The 22,519-nt window shown below is 40.1% G+C and overlaps 1 protein-coding gene across 2 annotated transcripts in view; it reads right to left on the minus strand.

Annotated features, from left to right (window-relative positions):
* The window catches only part of LOC110498401 (gamma-2-syntrophin), a 78,996-nt gene that overhangs the window by 13,369 nt on the left and 43,108 nt on the right, over nt 1–22,519 (minus strand). For both annotated transcript variants that reach the window (XM_036955239.1, XM_036955240.1), the window contains 5 exons: nt 16,257–16,386; nt 13,719–13,757; nt 12,393–12,506; nt 12,082–12,153; nt 11,695–11,904 (listed from right to left, as the gene is read on the minus strand). In XM_036955239.1, the coding sequence (XP_036811134.1) occupies nt 11,695–11,904; nt 12,082–12,153; nt 12,393–12,506; nt 13,719–13,757; nt 16,257–16,386 (565 nt within the window). The remainder of the gene's footprint in view (nt 1–11,694; nt 11,905–12,081; nt 12,154–12,392; nt 12,507–13,718; nt 13,758–16,256; nt 16,387–22,519) is intronic.

Here is a 22,519-nt window from a genome sequence, read left to right on the forward strand (position 1 = left end):
AATGTGTCTTCTGCATTTAACCCAACTCCTCTGAATCAGAGAGGTGTGGGGTGCTGCCTTAATCAACATCCACAGTGTGGATGTCAGTTGGTTAACTGCCTTGCTCAGGGGCAGATTGATTTTTCCTTGTCAGCTCAGGGATTCGATTCAGCAACCTTTCAGTTACTGGCCCAATGCGCTAACCACTTGGCTACCTGCTGTCTTAGCTATATGTTTTGACCTGGACAATTTTAAATCCAGGGTTATTCCAAGCATTTTAGTCTCCTCAATTTACTTAATTTTGTGACCATTCATAAAACATATATTTAGTTGAGGTTTAGGGTTTAGTGATTGATTTGTCCCAAATACAATGCTTTTAGTTTTGGAAATATTAGGACTAAGGGAGTGAATGTTATTTATAATAAGGCTTACAGGGAAAATATATTTGACCTAAACCTCCATGAACGCTTGAAAAAACCCAAGTCCCCCTCCCCTATAGCCAAAATAATAATTACAACAAAGAGGATAGCAGAGAACATACCGTTTACCCTCACTTCTGGGACAGACCAGAGCTTGGGATATGTAGTTTTAGATACTGTTCTTCGTCCTGTCAGAATTACATGTCAACGCAGGAATTATGATAGCGCACAGGGCTGGGGCCAGAAGATTGTGAGTTTGCAGACCACCGTGGACAAGAGTAGAGGTAGAAAGATCTACTGTATAGTAAAAGCATTGTATGAATCTATCATTGTATTTGCTGGTCCGAGAAAAAGTTGCCTTTTTATAAACGGAATCGTTTTTTAATACCACACAAATGACTGAAATAAAAGCCTAATAATGGACAGAGAGATAGGCCTATGTGTTCATCTTATCATATTTCTCTAATGCCAAATCGGTGTGTCTTGTTTGCAACGAAACTGTCCCTGTTGAGATATAATAAAATCCGAGACATCATTAGGAATATGAGCATGGTACTTTCAAAAGTTAGGCTTACCCTTTTCACCCCAGACAGAGTAGGCCTACCGACACAAAAAAATGTAAGCTTTAAACTGCTGGCTACTCTTCCGTTGCTTAACCCAATGAGAGAAGGTCACACATGTTTCCCTAAAAGCTGTCTGGGTTTAAACATCTCCTATTGTACAGAAAGTAAATAGCTTAATCAATTGATAGTGACAGAATTAGATTACTTCCCAAACAAAGTAAAAAAAATGGTCTCCTTGGCTATAGAAGGTTGTAGTTCCACCTCTGAATATCAAGGAAATAAAACAATGATATTCCCATAATGCATCAGTCACATCTTTCCGGGGTACTTTGCTGTTTGTTTCTAGCATAAAGCATCGAGGACCGAAGCGCTGTTAAAGATCACTTTATATAATCGCATCCATTTTATTTTCTACAAAATCTTAAACTAACTTAGGGTAGGCCTGTGATATTTGACATTTCCTTTAACAAAAGGTAGGCCTATGGCATACCCTCTCATACCCCCTCAATTTGAGTTTTGGTTCTACCTTAACAGCCCTTAATTGACATGGAGTTAGGCTATTTAAAGAGTGCATGGTGAGTGGAGGAATTGACCGATAAAATCTATGGATATAGCAGCCTGTAGCCTAATTTTGTTTGTGAAAGAGGTTGGCCGACCTCTTTTTTCTTAAACAGGAAGAAATGGGCTCCAACACAAAGCCCTGCTGTTGTTAGTAAAGTCTTATTAAAATGAAGACTGTTGAAATGAGTTAAGCCTACTTGAATTTCTACTTTCAGCACCACAATGTAAGTTACTCGAATCTGGCTTATTGTGAGGTCAATAACTCTGATAAATATATCATGGGAAAGAAACATATCGTTTTTTTATTCAAATCAATTATAGTAGTAGCAAGCGATCAAAGTTGACCTCCGGTCCTCCTTCTCATCTTCGCGCTCTCCTCCTCCAACTGAACAGAACATAGGCTCTAAGCTAGTCCACGCGCAAGGCCGAATCCAAAATTATTTTCAGAATAAACCTTTGACCTCCTGAACTGCCACCGTAGCACTAAACAGCACAGCCTGTGGTTAGGCAGCACACACAGTTTTTGATTAGCAAGAGCAGAGCAGGCCAGGCCAGGCCTCAAGGTTGGAATATCCATTGTATTGTAATGCAGCCTGGTTTTATTTATTTATTTACATTTACATGTTTTTATTTATTTATTTCCCAGCAGCTATATTAGAAATGTAACTTTGTCTCTTTGGACGGTTTATCCTCTGACAAATCAACTGTCAATTTCAGTGTTCCTCAAGGTTCCGTTTTAGGACCACTATTGTTTTCACTATATATTTTACCGCTTGGTGATGTCATTCAGAAACATAATGTTAACGTTCGCAGCTATGCGGACGACACACAACTGTACATTTCGATGAAACATGGTGAAGCCCCAAAATTGCCCTCCCTGGAAGACTGTGTTTCAGACATAAGGAAGTGGATGGCGGCAAACGTTCTACTTTTAAACTCGGCCAAAACAGAGATGCTAGTTCTAGGTCCCAAGAAACAGAGATCTGCTGTTGGATCTGACAATTCATCTTGATGATTGTACAGTCATCTCAAATAAAACTGAAGGACCTTTGCGTTACTCTGGACCCTGATCTCTCTTTTGACGAACATATCAAGACTATTTCAAGAACAGCTTTTTTTCATCTACGTAACAAATATCTGAAACGTTCTGTCCATAAATGATGCAGAAAAGCTAATCCATGCTTTTGTACTTCTAGATTAGACTACTGCAATGCTCCACTTTCTGGCTACCTGGATAAATCACTTAACACGGCTGCTAGAATCTTGACTAGAACCAATTTTATCATATTACTCCAGTGCTAGCCTGGCTTCCTGTTAAGGCTAGGGCTGATATCTAGGTTTTACTGCTAACCTACAAAGCATTACATGGGCTTGCTCCCACCAATCTTTACAATTTGGTCCTGACGTACATACCTACACGCGTCACAAGACGCAGGCCTCCTTACTGTCCCTAGAATTTTTAAGCAAACAGCTGGAGGCAGGGATTTCTCCTATAGAGCTCCATTTCTATGGAATGGTCTGCCTACCCATGTGAGAGACGCAGACTCTGTCTCAACTTTTAAGTCTTTATTGAAAACTCATCTCTTCAGTAGGCTCTATGATTGAGTGTAGTCTGGCCCAGGGGTGTGAAGGTGAACGGAAAGGCACTGGAGCGACAAACTTCCCTTGCTGTCTCTGCCTGGCTGGTTCCACTCTCTCTCCACTGGGATTCTCTGCCTCTAACCATATTACAGGGGCTGAGTCACTGGCTTACTGGTGCTCTACCATGCCGTCCCTAGAAGGGGTGCGTCACTTGAATGGGTTGAGTAACTGACGTGATTTTCCTGTCCGGGTTGGTGCCCACCTCGGGTTTGTGCCGTGGGGGAGATCTTCGTGGGGTATACTCAGTCTTGTTCAGTGTAGTAAGTTGGTGGTTTGAAGATATCCCCCTAATGGTGGTGGTGTGTGGGCTGTGCTTTGGCAAAGTGGGTGGGGTTATATCCTGCCAGGTTGGCTCTGTCCGGGGGTATCGTCGGACGGGGCCACAGTGTCTCCCGACCCCTCCTGTCTCAGCCTCCAGTATTTATGCTGCAATAGTTTGTGTGTCAGAGGGCTAGGGTCAGTCTGTTAGATGTGTTATATCCTGTGTCCTGTGTGAATTTAAGTGTGCTCCCTCTAATTCTCTATCTCTCGCTCCCCTCCCGGAGGACCTGAGCCATGGGACCACGCCTCAGGGCTACCTGGCATGATGACTCCTTACTGTCCCCAGTCCACCTGGTCGTGTTGCTGCTCCAGTTTCAACTGTTCTGCTTGTGGCTATGGAACCCTGACCTGTTCACTGGACGTGCTACCTTGTCCCGGATCTCCTCTTTTCAACTCTCTCTCTACCGCACCTGCTGTCTCTAGCCAACTGACATTTACTCCTGAGGTGCTGACCAGTTGCACCCTCGACAACCACTGTGATTATTATTATTTGACTATGCTGGTCATCTATGAACGTTTGAACATCTTGGTCATGTACTGTTATAATCTCCACCCGGCACAGCCAGAAGAGGACTGGCCACCCCTCAGAGCCTGGTTCCTCTCTAGGTTTCTTCCTAGGTTTTGGCCTTTCTAGGGAGTTTTTCCTAGCCACCGTGTTTCTACATCTGCATTGCTTGCTGTTTGGGGTTTTAGGCTAGGATTCTGTATAAGCACTTTGTGACTTCGGCTGATGTAAATAATACATTTGATTAATTGATTGATTGTGCTTCTCCGCACATGCACTTCGCAGCCTATAGGCTATGGATCATTTGATTGAGACCACACTAAATAGCCAATACGCACAATGGATATTGTGTTTCCAGCGGAGTGTCAGAGATGAGGTGCGGCATCAGGCACACATCAATATATAGCCTAATAAGCAACTAATTCTAAAACACTGAGAAATAGTGAAATGTAATCTATTTCAAATTACATGACCCTCCGCTGGACTAGATAAACCAATAAATACTAAACCCTACCCTTGACTGAAATTGAAAAAGCATGACCCTCCCCCATTTTCTTCCAGGTAACATTTCTATCTGTCCCTAACTTATTTCTTGCCAACCATTCTGAAACTGACTGCAGCTCTTTGTTAAGTGTTGCAGTGATTTCACTTGTTGTGGTAGCTGATGTGTATAGTGTTGAGTTACCAGCATACATAGACACACAGGCTTTTATTTTAGAGCCAGTGGCAGGTAATTAGTAAAAAAATTGAAAAAAGTAAGGGGCCTAGACAGCTGTCCTGGGGAATGCCTGACTCTACCTGGATTATGTTGGAGAGGCTTCCATTAAAGAACACCCTCCGTTCTGTTAGACAGGTAATTCTCGATCCTTGACATAGCCGGAGGTGGTAAAACCATAACACATACGTTTTTCCAGCAGCAGATTATGATCAATAATGTCAAAAGCTGCACTGAAGTCTAACAAAACAGCTTCCACAATCATCTTTTTATTATCAATTTCTTTCAGCAAATCATCAGTCATTTGTGTCCCGTACATGTTGAAATTCCCTAAAAGCGTGCTGAAAAATCTGTTGTTAATTTGTTTACTGTGAAATACCATTGTATCTGGTAAAACAAATGTTTTTTCCAAACGTTTACTAAGGGTTGGTAACAGGCTGATTTGTCAGTCGTTTGAGCCAGTAAAGGGTGCTTTGCTATTCTTGGTTAGCGGAATTACTTTTGCTTCCCTCCAGGCCTGATTGTAACGTTCGTCGTTGGTGGAAGAAGGTGAGGACCAATGCGCAGCGTGGTAGGTGTCCATATTGTATTTAATACGAATACTGAACACTTGAACAACAATAAAACAATAAAACGACAAAAACAAAAAGTCCTGAACAGTGCAGCAAAACACAGAACAGAAAAGAATCACCCACAACTCAAAGGTGAAAACAGTCTACCTAAGTATGGTTCTCAATCAGGGACAACGATTGACAGCTGCCTCTGATTGAGAACCATACCAGGCCAAACACAGAAATCCCAAATTATAGAAAAAAAGAACATAGACTGCCCACCCCAACTCACGCCCTGACCATACTTAAACAAAGACAAAACAAAGGAACTAAGGTCAGAACGTGACACTGATAGCACACTTACAGGCTTAGATTGAATAGATGAGAGCACTTCCTTACAGGCATAGATTGAATAGATGGCAAATAGGAGTGGCACTATTGTCTGCTATCATCCTCAGTAATCTTCCATCCATGTTGTCAGACCCAGGTGGCTTGTCATTGTTGATGGACAACAATCATTTTTTCACCTCTTCCCCACTCACTTTACGGAATTTAAAAGTACAATGTTCTCTTTTTCATAATTTGGTCAGTTATGGATGGATGTCTAGGTTCAGAATGTATTGTTGACATGCCTACGTTTGCTAATCTTCCAATTCAAAAAATCATTAAAGTAGTTGGCAATATCAGTTTGTTTTGATGAAAGGAGCCATCTGATTTAATGAATGATGGAGCCAAGTTTGCCTTTTTGCCCAAAGTTTAATTTAAATTGATCCAAAGCTTTTTATTAGCATTGTTTTATGTAAAGTATCTGTTTCATAGTACACTGTCCTTCACTATGTCCTTCACTATGTCCTTCACTATGTCCTTCACTATGTCCTTCGTGGTGTACCAGGACGACTGTGTCCTTCGTAGTGTACCAGGACGACTGTGTCCTTCGTAGTGTACCAGGACGACTGTGTCCTTCGTAGTGTACCAGGACAACTGTGTCCTTCGTAGTGTACCAGGACGACTGTGTCCTTTGTAGTGTACCAGGACGACTGTGTCCTTTGTAGTGTACCAGGACGACTATGTCCTTCGTAGTGTACCAGGACAACTATGTCCTTCGTAGTGTACCAGGACAACTATGTCCTTCGTAGTGTACCAGGACAACTATGTCCTTCGTAGTGTACCAGGACGACTATGTCCTTCGTAGTGTCCACTATGTCATATTCATGTTGTATCCTCCATTTTTGTATTCTACAATAAACAACAAGTCCCAGTCCAATTGAAGTACAGGATACATCAGCACGACATGACCATCTGTTCCTGCTTTCAAGGGTTCAGTCTATGAAAGATTAAGAGAGAATGTTCATTTTATTGGGCTTCATTTTGTTTGATAGGCCATTCCTTATTTCATTCTGCAGTCTATATGTTAAATGGTTTTTTGTTTGTTGGTACAGCCAAGATCTTGCCTATGGAATGAATGTCCTCAGAAACAAGTGGCAACTTAATTGAGCCCTGTGGAATCACGATGCTGAACTATCCATGAACAAACAAGGCACTCTATAGAACATAACGGGATTATACTTGCCTTCAAAAGAGACGTATTTTCTCAACAGCCAATGAGTTTTAAGAACTTGCGCCTGGCCAACCTTTTTTTTTGTTGAGCAGAACCAAATTATGGAATTTTGTGGGTTCACACTTTGCCCTTAAAATGTATTTCAGCCCTGCAGTGATTTAAATCTCTTCTGACAGGTTCTTTCCTCTGTATTATTTATACATGTCTGTAGTTAAGGGTTCTGAGCATCACAGCCCTCCAGCTTAACTGTGTTTCAGCCTTTTACTTTGGTTGGCTGCTTTTGAAGAGGAGATTTATACAGAACCCTACCGGCCATTCGATGAGGCCCCGACTTGACATCTAGCATACTGTTGACTCTTGGTTCAAGTGAATGAATAGAGAAGAGCTCAAGAAAAAGGGAGCATAGTTATACTGAAAACATCAAATCTCATTCTGAAGCATATCTGTGAAGGTTTTGACAATTGTCCAATGTGTACAGTGCTAATAAGCCTGTTATTTTGAAGGATCCTGCACTGCTCATGAAGCTGTTATGAAACATACATGTCAGGTGTTATCAGTGCCAGTAGATCCCATTCAAATATAAGGTGTTGTGAACTATATGCATCAGAGAAACTCTATTAATACTTTTGTCAGCTGACAGTACAACACCACTCTAGTCTGCATACAGTACAACACCACTCTAGTCTGCATACAGTACAACACCACTCTAGTCTGCATACAGTACAACACCACTCTAGTCTGCATACAGTACAACACCACTCTAGTCTGCATACAGCTGACAGTATAACACCACTCTAGTCTGCATACAGTACAACATCACTCTAGTCTGCATACAGTACAACACCACTCTAGTCTGTACAGCTGACAGTACAACACCACTAGTCTGCATACAGTACAACACCACTAGTCTGCATACAGAATAACACCACTCTACTCTGCATACAGCTGACAGTACAACACCACTCTAGTCTGCATACAGCTGACAGTACAACACCACTCTAGTCTGCATACAGCTGACAGTACAACACCACTCTAGTCTGCATACAGCTGACAGTACAACACTACTCTAGTCAGCATACAGTACAACACCACTCTAGTCTGCATACAGTAGAACACCACTCTAGTCAGCATACAGTACAACACCACTAGTCTGCATACAGTACAACACCACTAGTCTGCATACAGAATAACACCACTCTACTCTGCATACAGCTGACAGTACAACACCACTCTAGTCTGCATACAGCTGACAGTACAACACCACTCTAGTCTGCATACAGCTGACAGTACAACACCACTCTAGTCTGCATACAGCTGACAGTACAACACTACTCTAGTCAGCATACAGTACAACACCACTCTAGTCTGCATACAGTAGAACACCACTCTAGTCAGCATACAGTACAACACCACTCTAGTCAGCATACAGAATAACAACACTCTAGTCTGCATACAGCTGACAGTACAACACCACTCTAGTCTGCATACAGAATAACACCACTCTAGTCTGCATACAGAATAACACCACTCTAGTCTGCATACAGAATAACACCACTCTAGTCTGCATACAGCTGACAGTACAACACCACTCTAGTCTGCATACAGAATAACACCCCTCTAGTATGTACAGCTGACAGTACAACACCACTTTAGTCTGCATACAGCTGACAGTACAACACCACTCTAGTCAGCATACAGTACAACACCACTCTAGTCAGCATACAGTACAACACCACTAGTCTGCATACAGAATAACACCACTCTAGTCTGCATACAGCTGACAGTATAACACCACTCTAGTCTGCATACAGCTGACAGTACAACACCACTCTAGTCTGCATACAACTGACAGTACAACACCACTCTAGTCAGCATACAGTACAACACCACTCTAGTCTGCATACAGCTGACAGTATAACACCACTCTAGTCTGCATACAGTACAACACCACTCTAGTCTGCATACAGCTGACAGTATAACACCACTCTAGTCTGCATACAGTACAACACCACTCTAGTCTGCATACAGCTGACAGTAGCAGGCCCACTGTGTTGACAGTAGCAGGCCCACTGTGTTGACAGTAGCAGGCCCACTGTGTTGACAGTAGCAGGCCCACTGTGTTGACAGTAGCAGGCCCACTGTATTGACAGTAGCAGGCCCACTGTGTTGACAGTAGCAGGCCCACTGTGTTGACAGTAGCAGGTTCACTGTGTTGACAGTAGCAGGCCCACTGTGTTGACAGTAGCAGGCCCACTGTGTTGACAGTAGCAGGCCCACTGTGTTGACAGTAGCAGGCCCACTGTGTTAATTAACAGTAGCAGGCCCACTGTGTTAGTTGACAGTAGCAGGCCCACTGTGTTGACAGTAGCAGGCCCACTGTGTTGACAGTAGCAGGCCCACTGTGTTGACAGTAGCAGGTTCACTGTGTTAATTACCAGTAGCAGGCCCACTGTGTTGACAGCAGCAGGCCCACTGTGTTGACAGTAGCAGGCCCACTGTGTTGACAGTAGCAGGCCCACTGTGTTGACAGTAGCAGGCCCACTGTGTTAATTAACAGTAGCAGGTATAAGAGAATATACCTTTTGGCTGTGATTATGAGCAGTTCTTCACTTGGGCAGGAGTTCACCGGAGCTGAGCAACGGCACCTCATATGTTCTACTGCTGGAGCTCCTGTCCCTCTTACAGAATATGAGTTCAAAAGTATTGTGGAGCTCCTGATCCCTAAATGTAAACAGTAACAGCAACCAACATGAATACCGGCAACTATTTCAGTCCACGTTAAAGCGCTGATTATGAGGAGCTTAGTATTTTAATGCAGTCTGACCTTTAGCAAATCTTTCACGTATACAGGTAAAGGTTAAACAAGAGGTTAAATAAAACTCTTATTAAATACCCAAAAGACCAGTAGCAGTTAAATATGTAATCTATTCACTTCCTGAACATGGTGTGCTGCAATATGCGTTCTCTGCAAGAGCTCATCACCATAATACTGTAGACTTTACCATAACATGGCTCATCACCTCTGAGACTTTATCATAACAGAGCTCATCACCTCTGAGACTTTACCATAACAGAGCTCATCACCTCTGAGACTTTACCATAACAGAGCTCATCACCTCTGAGACTTTACCATAACAGAGCTCATCACCATAATGCTGTAGACTTTACCATAACAGAGCTCATCACCATAATGCTGTAGACTTTACCATAACAGAGCTCATCACCATAATGCTGTAGACTTTACCATAACAGAGCTCATCACCATAATGCTGTAGACTTTACCATAACAGAGCTCATCACCATAATACTGTAGACTTTACCATAACAGAGCTCATCACCATAATACTGTAGACTTTACCATAACAGAGCTCATCCCCTCTGAGACTTTACCATAACAGAGCTCATCACCATAATATTGCAGACTTTACCATAACAGAGCTCATCACCTCTGAGACTTTACCATAACAGAGCTCATCACCATAATGCTGTAGACTTTACCATAACAGAGCTCATCACCATAATACTGTAGACTTTACCATAACAGAGCTCATCACCATAATACTGTAGACTTTACCATAACAGAGCTCATCACCATAATGCTGTAGACTTTACCATAACAGAGCTCATCACCATAATACTGTAGACTTTACCATAACAGAGCTCATCACCATAATGCTGTAGACTTTACCATAACAGAGCTCATCACCATAATGCTGTAGACTTTACCATAACAGAGCTCATCACCATAATACTGTAGACTTTACCATAACAGAGCTCATCACCATAATACTGTAGACTTTACCATAACAGAGCTCATCACCATAATGCTGTAGACTTTACCATAACAGAGCTCATCACCATAATACTGTAGACTTTACCATAACAGAGCTCATCACCATAATGCTGTAGACTTTACCATAACAGAGCTCATCACCATAATGCTGTAGACTTTACCATAACAGAGCTCATCACCATAATGCTGTAGACTTTACCATAACAGAGCTCATCACCATAATACTGTAGACTTTACCATAACAGAGCTCATCACCATAATACTGTAGACTTTACCATAACAGAGCTCATCACCATAATGCTGTAGACTTTACCATAACAGAGCTCATCACCATAATGCTGTAGACTTTACCATAACAGAGCTCATCACCATAATGCTGTAGACTTTACCCTAACAGAGCCTTTATACTTCGTATTTAGAAACAGAAAAAAAACATATTTTTTCCCATTTTGTTTTATTTGATTGAAAACAAAGCATAGACTCCCCTCCTCTCAATGAAGGATTTATTTATTTGTTGTTCTGCCCCAATGCGATCGCAAAGTAGTCAAGACTGTCGATAAACGGTTTGGCTCCTGAGACCGCTTGGAAATAAATCTTAATCACCAAAGCTTTATTAAAAGTTAAAGTTTGAGAGGAGGAAAACAAGTGAGCCGACATTCCCTTTTTAATCTATGTATTGTAGGCAGGCCCACATTATTTTAGACCTGAGCGTCCCGTTTTGGACTAACATTGGAATTGGAGTTAATTCCAAAGCGATACATAAATGACTGTAAATACACAACCTGAAGTGGTGCTTAGACATACCATTATGTTAGGCTTGTTAAAATAGAGCCCTATGTACTATTCTAGAATAATCCACTAAATGGAACACATTATCAAAATGAATGCACGTCTGGAAGTAATGTGTTGGCATCGTATTTGCTGCAGTTAAAATTGTGATAACGCAATGACGGCTCGTCTTGTGTGTAAAATGTGTAAAATGTCAGTCATACAGTCTCTCAGCACCACTTATAACAACCCCCAAAACCTTTGACTCCGGGGAGAATCACATCATGACCAAACAAACCTAATTTGCTGTTCCAACTTACCCCTACTCTCTGCACCTCCATGAAGACGGCTCTTTGGAAGGACTTCTCCCACACGGCGAGGTCAGAGGTCATCTCCACACTGAAGGTGTGACTCTGGCCGTGGCCGACCAGGATACTGAAACAGAAAGGCTCTCCGTCCTGCAGATCCTCATCCTGCTGGAGACCAAGGTAGAACTTGGCCTGGATCCAACAGTCCTCCGTCACACATAGCTGCAACACATCCAAACATGACGCGTCATCCAGTTTTATTCACTGGAAGCTAAACTCCCAACTTGACTATGTGTAGATCTACACATAGACATGGTTCAAGTGATGTGCACATCATTTTCAATATTCCGGTAACATTTCGTGCTGGTATCTTATTCTGCATGTGAACGTTGAACATACCTTGTGAACCTTTAACAGAACCTCATAGAGGGTATACATAGTTTCAGCTTGTCCCCAGTCTGTTCCACTAACCTAAGGTGGTGGGTGGGTGGGGGGGGGGGGGGGGGGGGGGGGACAAAAGTGTGTGCATTTTTTGTTTTTATAAATGTAATCATACAGTATCTTATAGGCATTGTGTTACGATACACCGAACCATAATAAACCAACATACAGTGGTTGATAAACAGCATTTGGAATCTCTGCATTAACTTATTAACCCAAATAACTCGGGAAGACAATGAATGACGAGGAAATCAATGGGAGGTTCATACAGGAGGAGTCCTGAAGATGTAGAGCGAAGGGCCTCTCAACGCCAGGAACTTGAAGGTACTTGATGGACCAGCATCATTTTGAGGGTTTTCACACACCCAAGCCATGTGGACAATCTGCAGAAACAAGGTAATCCAATCTCTTGCAATTTTTTGGTTATTTGTAATGAAAATACATACTATGAGTGGATACGTCTTAGTTAAAGATAGTTATAGTTATAGATGTAGATAGTTATAGTTGTAGATAGTTATAGATGTAGATAGTTGTAGATGTAGATAGTTGTTGTAGATAGTTAATGTAGATGTAGATAATTATAGATGGTTATAGATGTAGATATTTATAGATAGTTATAGATAGTTATAGATGTAGATAGATGTAGATAGTTATAGATAGTTATAGATGTAGATAGTTATAGATAGTTATAGATGTAGATAGTTATAGATAGTTATAGATGTAGATAGTTATAGATGTAGATAGTTTTAAATGTAGATAGTTTTAAATGTAGATAGTTATAGATAGTTATAGATGTAGATATAAATGTATAGTTTTAAATGTAGATAGTTATAGATAGTTTTACATGTAGATAGATATAAATATAGATAGTTGTAGATGTAGATAGTTGTAGTTATAGATAGTTGTAGTTATAGATAGTTATAGATGTAGATAGCTGTAGTTATACATAGTTGTAGATGTAGATAGCTGTAGTTGTAGATAGTTAGTTATACATAGTTATAGCTGTAGTTGTAGATAGTTATAGATGTAGATAGTTATACATGTACATAGATAAATGTAGATAGTTATAGTTAATAATAGTTATTTATAAATGTAGAGTTAAATGTAGATAATTATAAATGTAGATAGTTTTAGATAGTTAGATAGATGTAGATAGATGTAGATAGATAGATAATAGATGTAGATAGATGTAGATAGTTATAGATGTAGATATAGATAGTTAGATAGATGTAGATAGTTATAGGTATAGATAGTTATAGGTATAGATAGTTATAGATGTAGATAGTTATAGATGTAGATAGGTATAGATAGTTATAGGTATAGATAGTTATAGATGTAGATATAGATAGTTATAGATGTAGATAGTTATAGATGTAGATAGTTATAGGTATAGATAGTTATAGGTATAGATAGTTATAGATGTAGATATAGATAGTTATAGGTGTAGATAGTTATAGGTATAGATAGTTATAGGTATAGATAGTTATAGATGTAGATATAGATAGTTATAGGTATAGATAGTTATAGATGTAGATGGCTATAGATGTAAATAGTTAAAGTTGAAGATAGTTGTAGCGCCTTGCGTGAGAACATACCTGATCATCCGGAGAGCAATATCTGTTAATCATTTTCATCTGTAAGAGGTGAAAACAATAAAGAAATGCATGTAATACATTATAAACCAGCTGCAATACATTACTGTCACATTATCAAACCCGATCTAATACATTACTGTCACATGGTCAAACCAGCTGTAATGTAATTACTGTCCCATGGTCAAATCAACAACTAAAATCCTATTAAGCAAGCTGAAAGTCAGCTGCTATATCATATGAAGTCTCAATTGATGAACATGTCAGGGCCCAGAGGATGTCACAGTCTATTTATAGGTTGTTGGTCACCACAATAAAAGCCAAAAGAGTTCTGCTCCCCAAGCTCCTCTCACAATCACATCCTGATTGGACGTTTAGCAATCAGACTCCTTATCCATAATTAGGTGACGCACGGCTGAATTTAAAAAAAAACAAAAAAAAAACAGCTGTGTGGTTGTGCAGCTCAGAGCAGCATGGATGGATCTTTAGAGAGGCAGGCAGATAGATCATCAGTGTGCTAATCAAAAGGGGATCATGAAAATGAGATAGCTAAACACTAGCAAGCATGTGAGTATTAATGATGGATTACTACAAGGCATTAATTCATTATGCCCATGGACACCTCTTTCTATAAGAGAGGGAGAGGAGCGTTATGATAGTAATGATATTCTAATAGGAATATGGGGGATTTAAATATTCTAATACCACTCGGCTCTCGGCACAAATCTTCTGTTGAGTAACTTGTGTGCATCTCAGGGTAGTGTTTGGCCCTCGGGAAATTGCACAACAACAGCTCCCAGCGTGGCAGACACCCGCACCTCTACCTGCACCTCTACCTGCACCTCTACCTGCACCTCTACCTGCACCTCTACCTGCACCTCTACCTGCCTTCAGAATGTCTTCACACCGCCTTGACTTTTTCCACATTTTGTTTTGCATCAGCCTGAATTTCAAATGGATTACATTGAGATGTTGTGTCACTGGTCTTCACACAATACCACATAATGTTATTAAAGTGGAATTATGTATTTTTTTTGTTTTTACAAATTAATTTAAAAAAAATGAAAAGTTGAAATGTCTTGAGTCAATAAGTATTCAACACTTTTGTTATGGCTAGCCTAAATAGGTTTGTTATGGCTAGCCTAAATAGGTTTGTTATGGCTAGCCTAAATAGGTTTGTTATGGCTAGCCTAAATAGGTTTGTTATAAAAATTTGCTTAACAAGTCACATAATAAGTTGCATGGACATGATTTCTGAATGGCTCATCTCTGTACCCCACACATACAATTATCTGTAAGATCCCTCAGTCGAACAGTGCATTTCAAACAAAGATTCAACCACAAAGACTAGAGAGGTTTTCCAATGCCTCGCAACGAAGGGCACCTATTGGTTGAATGGTAAAATATTTTAAAAAGCAGACACTGAATAAGCATTTGAGCATGGTGAAGTTATTAATTACACTTTGGATGGTGTATCAATAGACCCAGTCACTACAAAGACACAGGCGTCCTTCCTGACTCAGTGCCGGAGAGGAAGGAAACAGCTCAGGGATTTCACCATGAGGCCAATGGTGACTTTAAAACAGCTAAGAGTTTAATGGCTGTGATCGGAGAAAACTGAGGATGTATCAACAACATTGTAGTTACTCCACAATACTAACCTAATTGACAAAGTGAAAAGATGGAAGCCTGTACAGAATATTCTAAAACATGCATCCTGTTTGCAACAAGGCACTAAATTAATACTGCTTTTTGTCCTGAATACAACGTGCTATGGTTCAGTCTGCTTTCCAACCGACACTGGGAGATGAATTCACCTTTCAGCAGGACAATAACCTAAAACACAAGGTCAAATATACACTGGAGTTGTTTACCAAGAAGACATTGAATGTTCCTGAGTGGCCTAGTTACAGTTTTGACATAAATTGGCTTGAAAATGGATGGAAAGACTTGAAAATGGCTGTCTAGCAATGACATAATCATGTGCAAATATTGTACAATCCAGGTGTGCAAAGCTCTTAAGAGAATTACCCAGAAACACTCACAACTGTATTCGCTGCCAAAGGTGATTTTTAACATGTATTGACTCATGGGAGTCAATACTGATGTAAATTAGATATCTCTGCATTTCCTTTTCAATACTACATTTGCAAACATTTCTAAAATATATAAAACATATTTTCACATTGTCATTATGGGATACTGTGTGTAGTAGATTGGTGAGAGAAAAAATATATATATTTAATCAATTTTCAATTCAGGCTGTAACACAACAAGATGTGGAATAAGTCAAGGGGTCTGAATACTTTCTGAAGGCACTCTGTCTGTCTGTCTGTCTGTCTGTCTGTCTGTCTGTCTGTCTGTCTGTCTGTCTGTCTGTCTCTCAGCGCTGTTGGGTTAAAAGCGTATCGTCACATTTCGGTAGGATTTTGTGTGCAATTGACCAATAAAGTAATCTTAACCTCTTAATCATATCAATTCAATCTGTGTTTAAAAAAAAAAAGAAAAAAAAAGATGTACCTGTTAATACTGTAGACTTACATTCTCCAGTGTCAAATCACTGATATTGGTTGCTATTGCTTGCAGCCAGTCAATGCTTTCTGCTGCAGTGCAAAATTGTAGAATATTGGTGCTCGTTCCATCTAAGGCGCAGACTTCAAAGCTGTTCGACCTGGAGGGGAGGTATGAACGCTCAGGTTATAGAAGTACAGTAGGTTGAAAGCACTTCTTGAACTACTGTGGTCAGAGGGGGAAAAGCTATTAACCAAGCTGTTCTTTCACTGAAGTTAGGTCAGGCAGTGTTCCGGTGCAAATGAACATCACAGTTCTACTGCATTCACTAACCATAGTGCCTCTTGAACAGATTTCACATTCGGTAGTGTTAGTCTTTATTTTTGACTGATCTTTACAGCGTTCTCCACACATTCTGTAGTGTTAGTCTTTATTTTTGACTGATCATTACAGCGTTCTCCACACATTCTGTAGTGTTAGTCTTTATTTTGACTGATCTTTACAGCGTTCTCCACACATTCTGTAGTGTTAGTCTTTATTTTGACTTATCTTTACAGCGTTCTCCACACATTCTGTAGTGTTAGTCTTTATTTTGACTGATCTTTACAGCGCTCTCCACACATTCTGTAGTGTTAGTCTTTATTTTGACTTATCTTTACAGCGTTCTCCACACATTCTGTAGTGTTAGTCTTTATTTTGACTGATCTTTACAGCGTTCTCCACACATTCTGTAGTGTTAGTCTTTATTTTGACTGGTCTTTACAGCGTTCTCCACTCATTCTGTAGTGTTAGTCTTTATTTTGACTGATCTTTACAGCGTTCTCCACTCATTCTGTAGTGTTAGTCTTTATTTTTGACTGATCTTTACACTGTTCTCCACACATTCTGTAGTGTTAGTCTTTATTTTGACTGGTCTTTACAGCGTTCTCCACACATTATGAAGCATTAGCCCTTATTTTGACTGATATTTCCAACGCACTCCACATTTTTTTAGAGAACGAAGAGTATAGAGAAAGAAAAAAAATAGTTACTTTGAAATATAATTCTCAGATATTTGATCGCACATCGTGTCCAGGTGTCTCTATTGAGGCTTTAATCAAATGCAAGTGATATGTTTTATTTATTTTTACTGTAGTTGAAGGAAACAGGGGAAACATATGGTGCTGGAAAAAGGTAATAAACTTGTTAAGAAACAAGTAGGAGAAAATGCCCTTTGAAAGATTTTCATGAGATTGTTGCACTTCCTAGAGAGCTCTTCTGTGTTTACACCTATTCAGCATAGTTCACACCCTCTTAAGCCTTAGCCCCACCCACCCACACATGTAAACATGTGAGTCAGCATGGCAATGTCCTCCAGAGAGTATTCTCTCTACTAAGACACAGCTAAATTCAGAGCAGCAATGTTTTTGAGAGCTCTAGTAACACTTTTGCAGTTGTCCAAAGCTATATCTTTCCAAAAATCTGTGGTAGCAAATATTATCGATATACTGACAAGGAAAGCCCCCCATTCTTTTATAAACAGAATCCTGTGACATGACAGGCCAATCAGGACTCATCTCACGGCATGTCCAACCTCCCAATTATCTCAGCCAATCATGACTAGCCAAGGAAGGATCCTTTCTTTCTCCCTGTATACTGTAGCTCAGTGCTTTCTTCTTGGCTAAACTAGGCTCATAAATTCAACATTTTTATTAATATTTATAGATTATATACCAGTTTGTAATTAAGACGCATTAAAGTTTAAGAAGGCATTTCTGAAGAATGTATATATTTACGGCCCAACAGTGAAGTACGGACCTGGCGTCAAATGCCTCATATCCTGTAACCGGTCACATATGTAATTGCTACAGCACATCCAAATTACTTCAGGAGCAAGTAAAAAAAACAACAGAACACCAAGACAATTACAAATGAAGGTTATATTATCTTTTGTTGCATGTCACAGATAAGGACACTGCCACTGTAAAATGGCGTACAGATGTAAAGAATACCTTTCATCACGTATATTTAATGTGATGCTTTTTGACATGTCATTTTTTTGTGCATTTGAAATATGCTCAAGATAAATTAAACTTAGAGACAGCTGTCCAAAATATTCAACAGAAATAGCATTGAACATGACAACGGCGCCAAATCAGTTTTTCTCTGATGGTGAGGCAATCGCATTTATCACTTAGATCTTATAAAAGTGTCAAATGTTAAGCAAATTGTCCAAAGGCTGGGATGAAGTGTTGGACACCAAGCAGTGCTCATGTTCTGTATGGGAATGTTGAGAAACATGAGGAGAATGTTCTGTCGGGGAATGTTGAGAAACATGAGGAGAATGTTCTGTAGGGGAATGTTGAGAAACATGAGGGGAATGTTGAGAAACATGAGGGGAATGTTCTGTAGGGGAATGTTGAGAAACATGAGGAGAATGTTCTGTAGGGGAATGTTGAGAAACATGAGGAGAATGTTCTGTAGGGGTATGTTGAGAAACATGAGGGGAATGTTGAGAAACATGAGGGGAATGTTGAGAAACATGAGGGGAATGTTCTGAAGGGGAATGTTGAGAAACATGAGGAGAATGTTCTGTCGGGGAATGTTGAGAAACATGAGGGGAATGTTCTGTAGGGGAATGTTGAGAAACATGAGGAGAATGTTCTGTAGGGGAATGTTGAGAAACATGAGGGGAATGTTGAGAAACACGAGGAGAATGTTGAGAAACATGAGGAGAATGTTCTGTAGGAGAATGTTGAGAAACATGAGGGGAATGTTCTGTATGGGAATGTTGAGAAACATGAGGAGAATGTTCTGTAGGGGAATGTTGAGAAACATGAGGAGAATGTTCTGTAGGAGAGTGTTGAGAAACATGAGGGGAATGTTCTGTAGGGGAATGTTGAGAAACATGAGGAGAATGTTCTGTATGGGAATGTTGAGAAACATGAGGGGAATGTTGAGAAACATGAGGAGAATGTTCTGTCGGGAATGTTGAGAAACATGAGGGGAATGTTCTGTATGGGAATGTTGAGAAACATGAGGAGAATGTTCTGTAGGGGAATGTTGAGAAACATGAGGGGAAAGTTCTGTAGGAGAATGTTGAGAAACAAGAGGGGAATGTTATGTAGGAGAATGTTGAGAAACATGAGAATGTTCTGTAGGAGAATGTTGAGAAACATGAGGGGAATGTTCTGTAGGAGAATGTTGAGAAACATGAGAATGTTCTGAAGGAGAATGTTGAGAAACACAAGGATAATTTTCTGTAGGAGAATGTTGAGAAACATGAGGGGATTTTCTGAAGGGGAATGTTGAGAAACATGAGGAGAATGTTCTGTAGGGGAATGTTGAGAAACATGAGGAGAATGTTCTGTGGGGGAATGTTGAGAAACATGAGGAGAATGTTGATAAACATGAGGAGAATGTTGAGAAACATGAGGAGAATGTTCTGTAGGAGAATGTTCTGAAGGAGAATGTTGAGAAACATGAGGAGAATGTTCTGTAGGAGAATGTTGAGAAACATGAGAATGTTCTGAAGGAGAATGTTGAGAAACATGAGGAGAATGAAGAGCATGATGAATGCACTGCAATCAACGTTTGAAATAACCAGAGCTTGTACCCACTCTCCCTGCCACTCAGACAAATCCGGGTTACAATGTTACAAATTAGAAAGGGCTGGCTCTTAGTAAATCTTTTTGGGAACCTTGATTCTTCGGTTGAAATGGCCCATAAAACTCTACAATACATATGTCAATGGGCTTGTTATAATTCTTTGTTCCACTGAGTGGTGGTGACCCATTGGTGAGTCAGATGCAATTCTGAGGGATTCTCAATTGTAAAGTTAAGTATAAATCTTCTCGATGTGTAGGGCAGGGTGCACAGATAAATTCCCCTGTATAAATTCCCACTGGAAACAAGTAGTGAGAATATATATCAAGAGAGTGATTATGATATACCACATAGCCCTTTCGAGATAACATTATTTCAAGGAATGCAAGCTCAGTGATGGATACAGTATAGCTATACCCTGCCTGCTTGACCCGTTTCTGAGATTGCCTGGAGAGTGGAATGTTCTGCCTCAACTATCAGCACATTGCAGCGTGGTCCCTCTAAAACCCAGACTGTCTCTGTGAGTGACAGAGCACAATAAAAATTATTTTAGTCCACAGTGTTCCATTCTTGTTGAGAATTGAGGAGTACACTGAGGAAAAATAACAGCAAGGGGGGGGGGGGGTTGAAATAAGAGCTCAGTAATGAATAGGTTCATCCAAAAGGTGGTCACCCAGGAGAAAAATTGTCTGGAATACACTGTCAGCTCCAATAAGTACTGCAGGAGTCTATCTGTTAAAGATAACCACATATCCTGAAGTGGAACAAATAGGGCTCTTGGTTGACTAGTGTAGGCCATCATTGTAAATAAGATGTTGTTCAAATTAACTGACTTGCCTAGTTAAATAAAGGTTAAATAAAAAAATTTAAAAAAAAATAGTCATAGAGAGTATATTGAGATAAATATAAAACCTAGTGGACACCCAGGGTAACAGTTGCCAGGAATATGCAGTGAAATCCATGAGGAAGAAGATGGAGACCTGTGATACCAATCCAAGAAGAAGAAGGAGAGCTGTGATACCAATCCAAGAAGAAGAAAAATAAGGATATCTGTGATACCAATCCAAGAAGAAGAAGGATAGCTGTGATACTAATCCAAGAAGAAGAAAAGGGAGAGCTGTGATACTAATCCAAGAAGAAGAAGGAGAGCTGTGATACCAATCCAAGAAGAAGAAAAGGGAGAGCTGTGATACTAATCCAAGAAGAAGAAGGAGAGCTGTGATACTAATCCAAGAAGAAGAAGGAGAGCTGTGATACCAATCCAAGAAGAAGAAAAGGGAGAGCTGTGATACTAATCCAAGAAGAAGAAAAGGGAGAGCTGTGATACTAATCCAAGAAGAAGAAGGAGAGCTGTGATACTAATCCAAGAAGAAGAAAGGGGAGAGCTGTGATACTAATCCAAGAAGAAGAAAAGGGAGAGCTGTGATACTAATCCAAGAAGGAGAGCTGTGATACTAATCCAAGAAGAAGAAAAGGGAGAGCTGTGATACTAATCCAAGAAGAAGAAAAGGGAGAGCTGTGATACTAATCCAAGAAGAAGAAAAGGGATAGCTGTGATACTAATCCAAGAAGAAGAAAAGGGAGAGCTGTGATACTAATCCAAGAAGAAGAAAAGGGAGAGCTGTGATACTAATCCAAGAAGAAGAAAATGGATAGCTGTGATACTAATCCAAGAAGAAGAAAAGGGAGAGCTGTGATACTAATCCAAGAAGAAGAAAAGGGATAGCTGTGATACTAATCCAAGAAGAAGAAAAGGGATAGCTGTGATACTAATCCAAGAAGAAGAAAAGGGAGAGCTGTGATACCAATCCAAGAAGAAGAAAAGGGAGAGCTGTGATACCAATCCAAGAAGAAGAAAAGGGAGAGCTGTGATACTAATCCAAGAAGAAGAAGGAGAGCTGTGATACTAATCCAAGAAGAAGAAAAGGGAGAGCTGTGATACTAATCCAAGAAGAAGAAAAGGGAGAGCTGTGATACTAATCCAAGAAGAAGAAAAGGGAGAGCTGTGATACTAATCCAAGAAGAAGAAAAGGGAGAGCTGTGATACCAATCCAAGAAGAAGAAAAGGGATAGCTGTGATACTGATCCAAGAAGAAAAGGGAGAGCTGTGATACTGATCCAAGAAGAAGAAGGAGAGCTGTGATACCAATCCAAGAAGAAGAAAAATAAGGATATCTGTGATACCAATCCAAGAAGAAGAAGGATAGCTGTGATACCAATCCAAGAAGAAGAAAGGGATAGCTGTGATACTAATCCAAGAAGAAGAAAGGGATAGCTGTGATACTAATCCAAGAAGAAGAAGGATAGCTGTGATACCAATCCAAGAAGAACAAAAGGGAGAGCTGTGATACTAATCCAAGAAGAAGAAGGATAGCTGTGATACCAATCCAAGAAGAAGAAAAGGGAGAGCTGTGATACTAATCCAAGAAGAAGAAAGGGATAGCTGTGATACTAATCCAAGAAGAAGAAGGATAGCTGTGATAAATCCAAGAAGAAGAAAAGGGAGAGCTGTGATACTAATCCAAGAAGAAGAAGATGGAGAGCGGTGATAGTAATCCAAGAAGTAGAAGGATAGCTGTGATACTAATCCAAGAGGACGAAATATAGCTGTGATAATAATCCAAGAGGAAGATGGATAGATGTGATACAAACCCAATAAGAAGGATAGGTGTGATACTAATCCAAGAAGGAGAGCTGTGATACTAATC

Source organism: Oncorhynchus mykiss, chromosome 19 (genome assembly GCF_013265735.2).
Source record: "Oncorhynchus mykiss isolate Arlee chromosome 19, USDA_OmykA_1.1, whole genome shotgun sequence".
NCBI classification, from domain to species: Eukaryota; Metazoa; Chordata; class Actinopteri; order Salmoniformes; family Salmonidae; genus Oncorhynchus; species Oncorhynchus mykiss.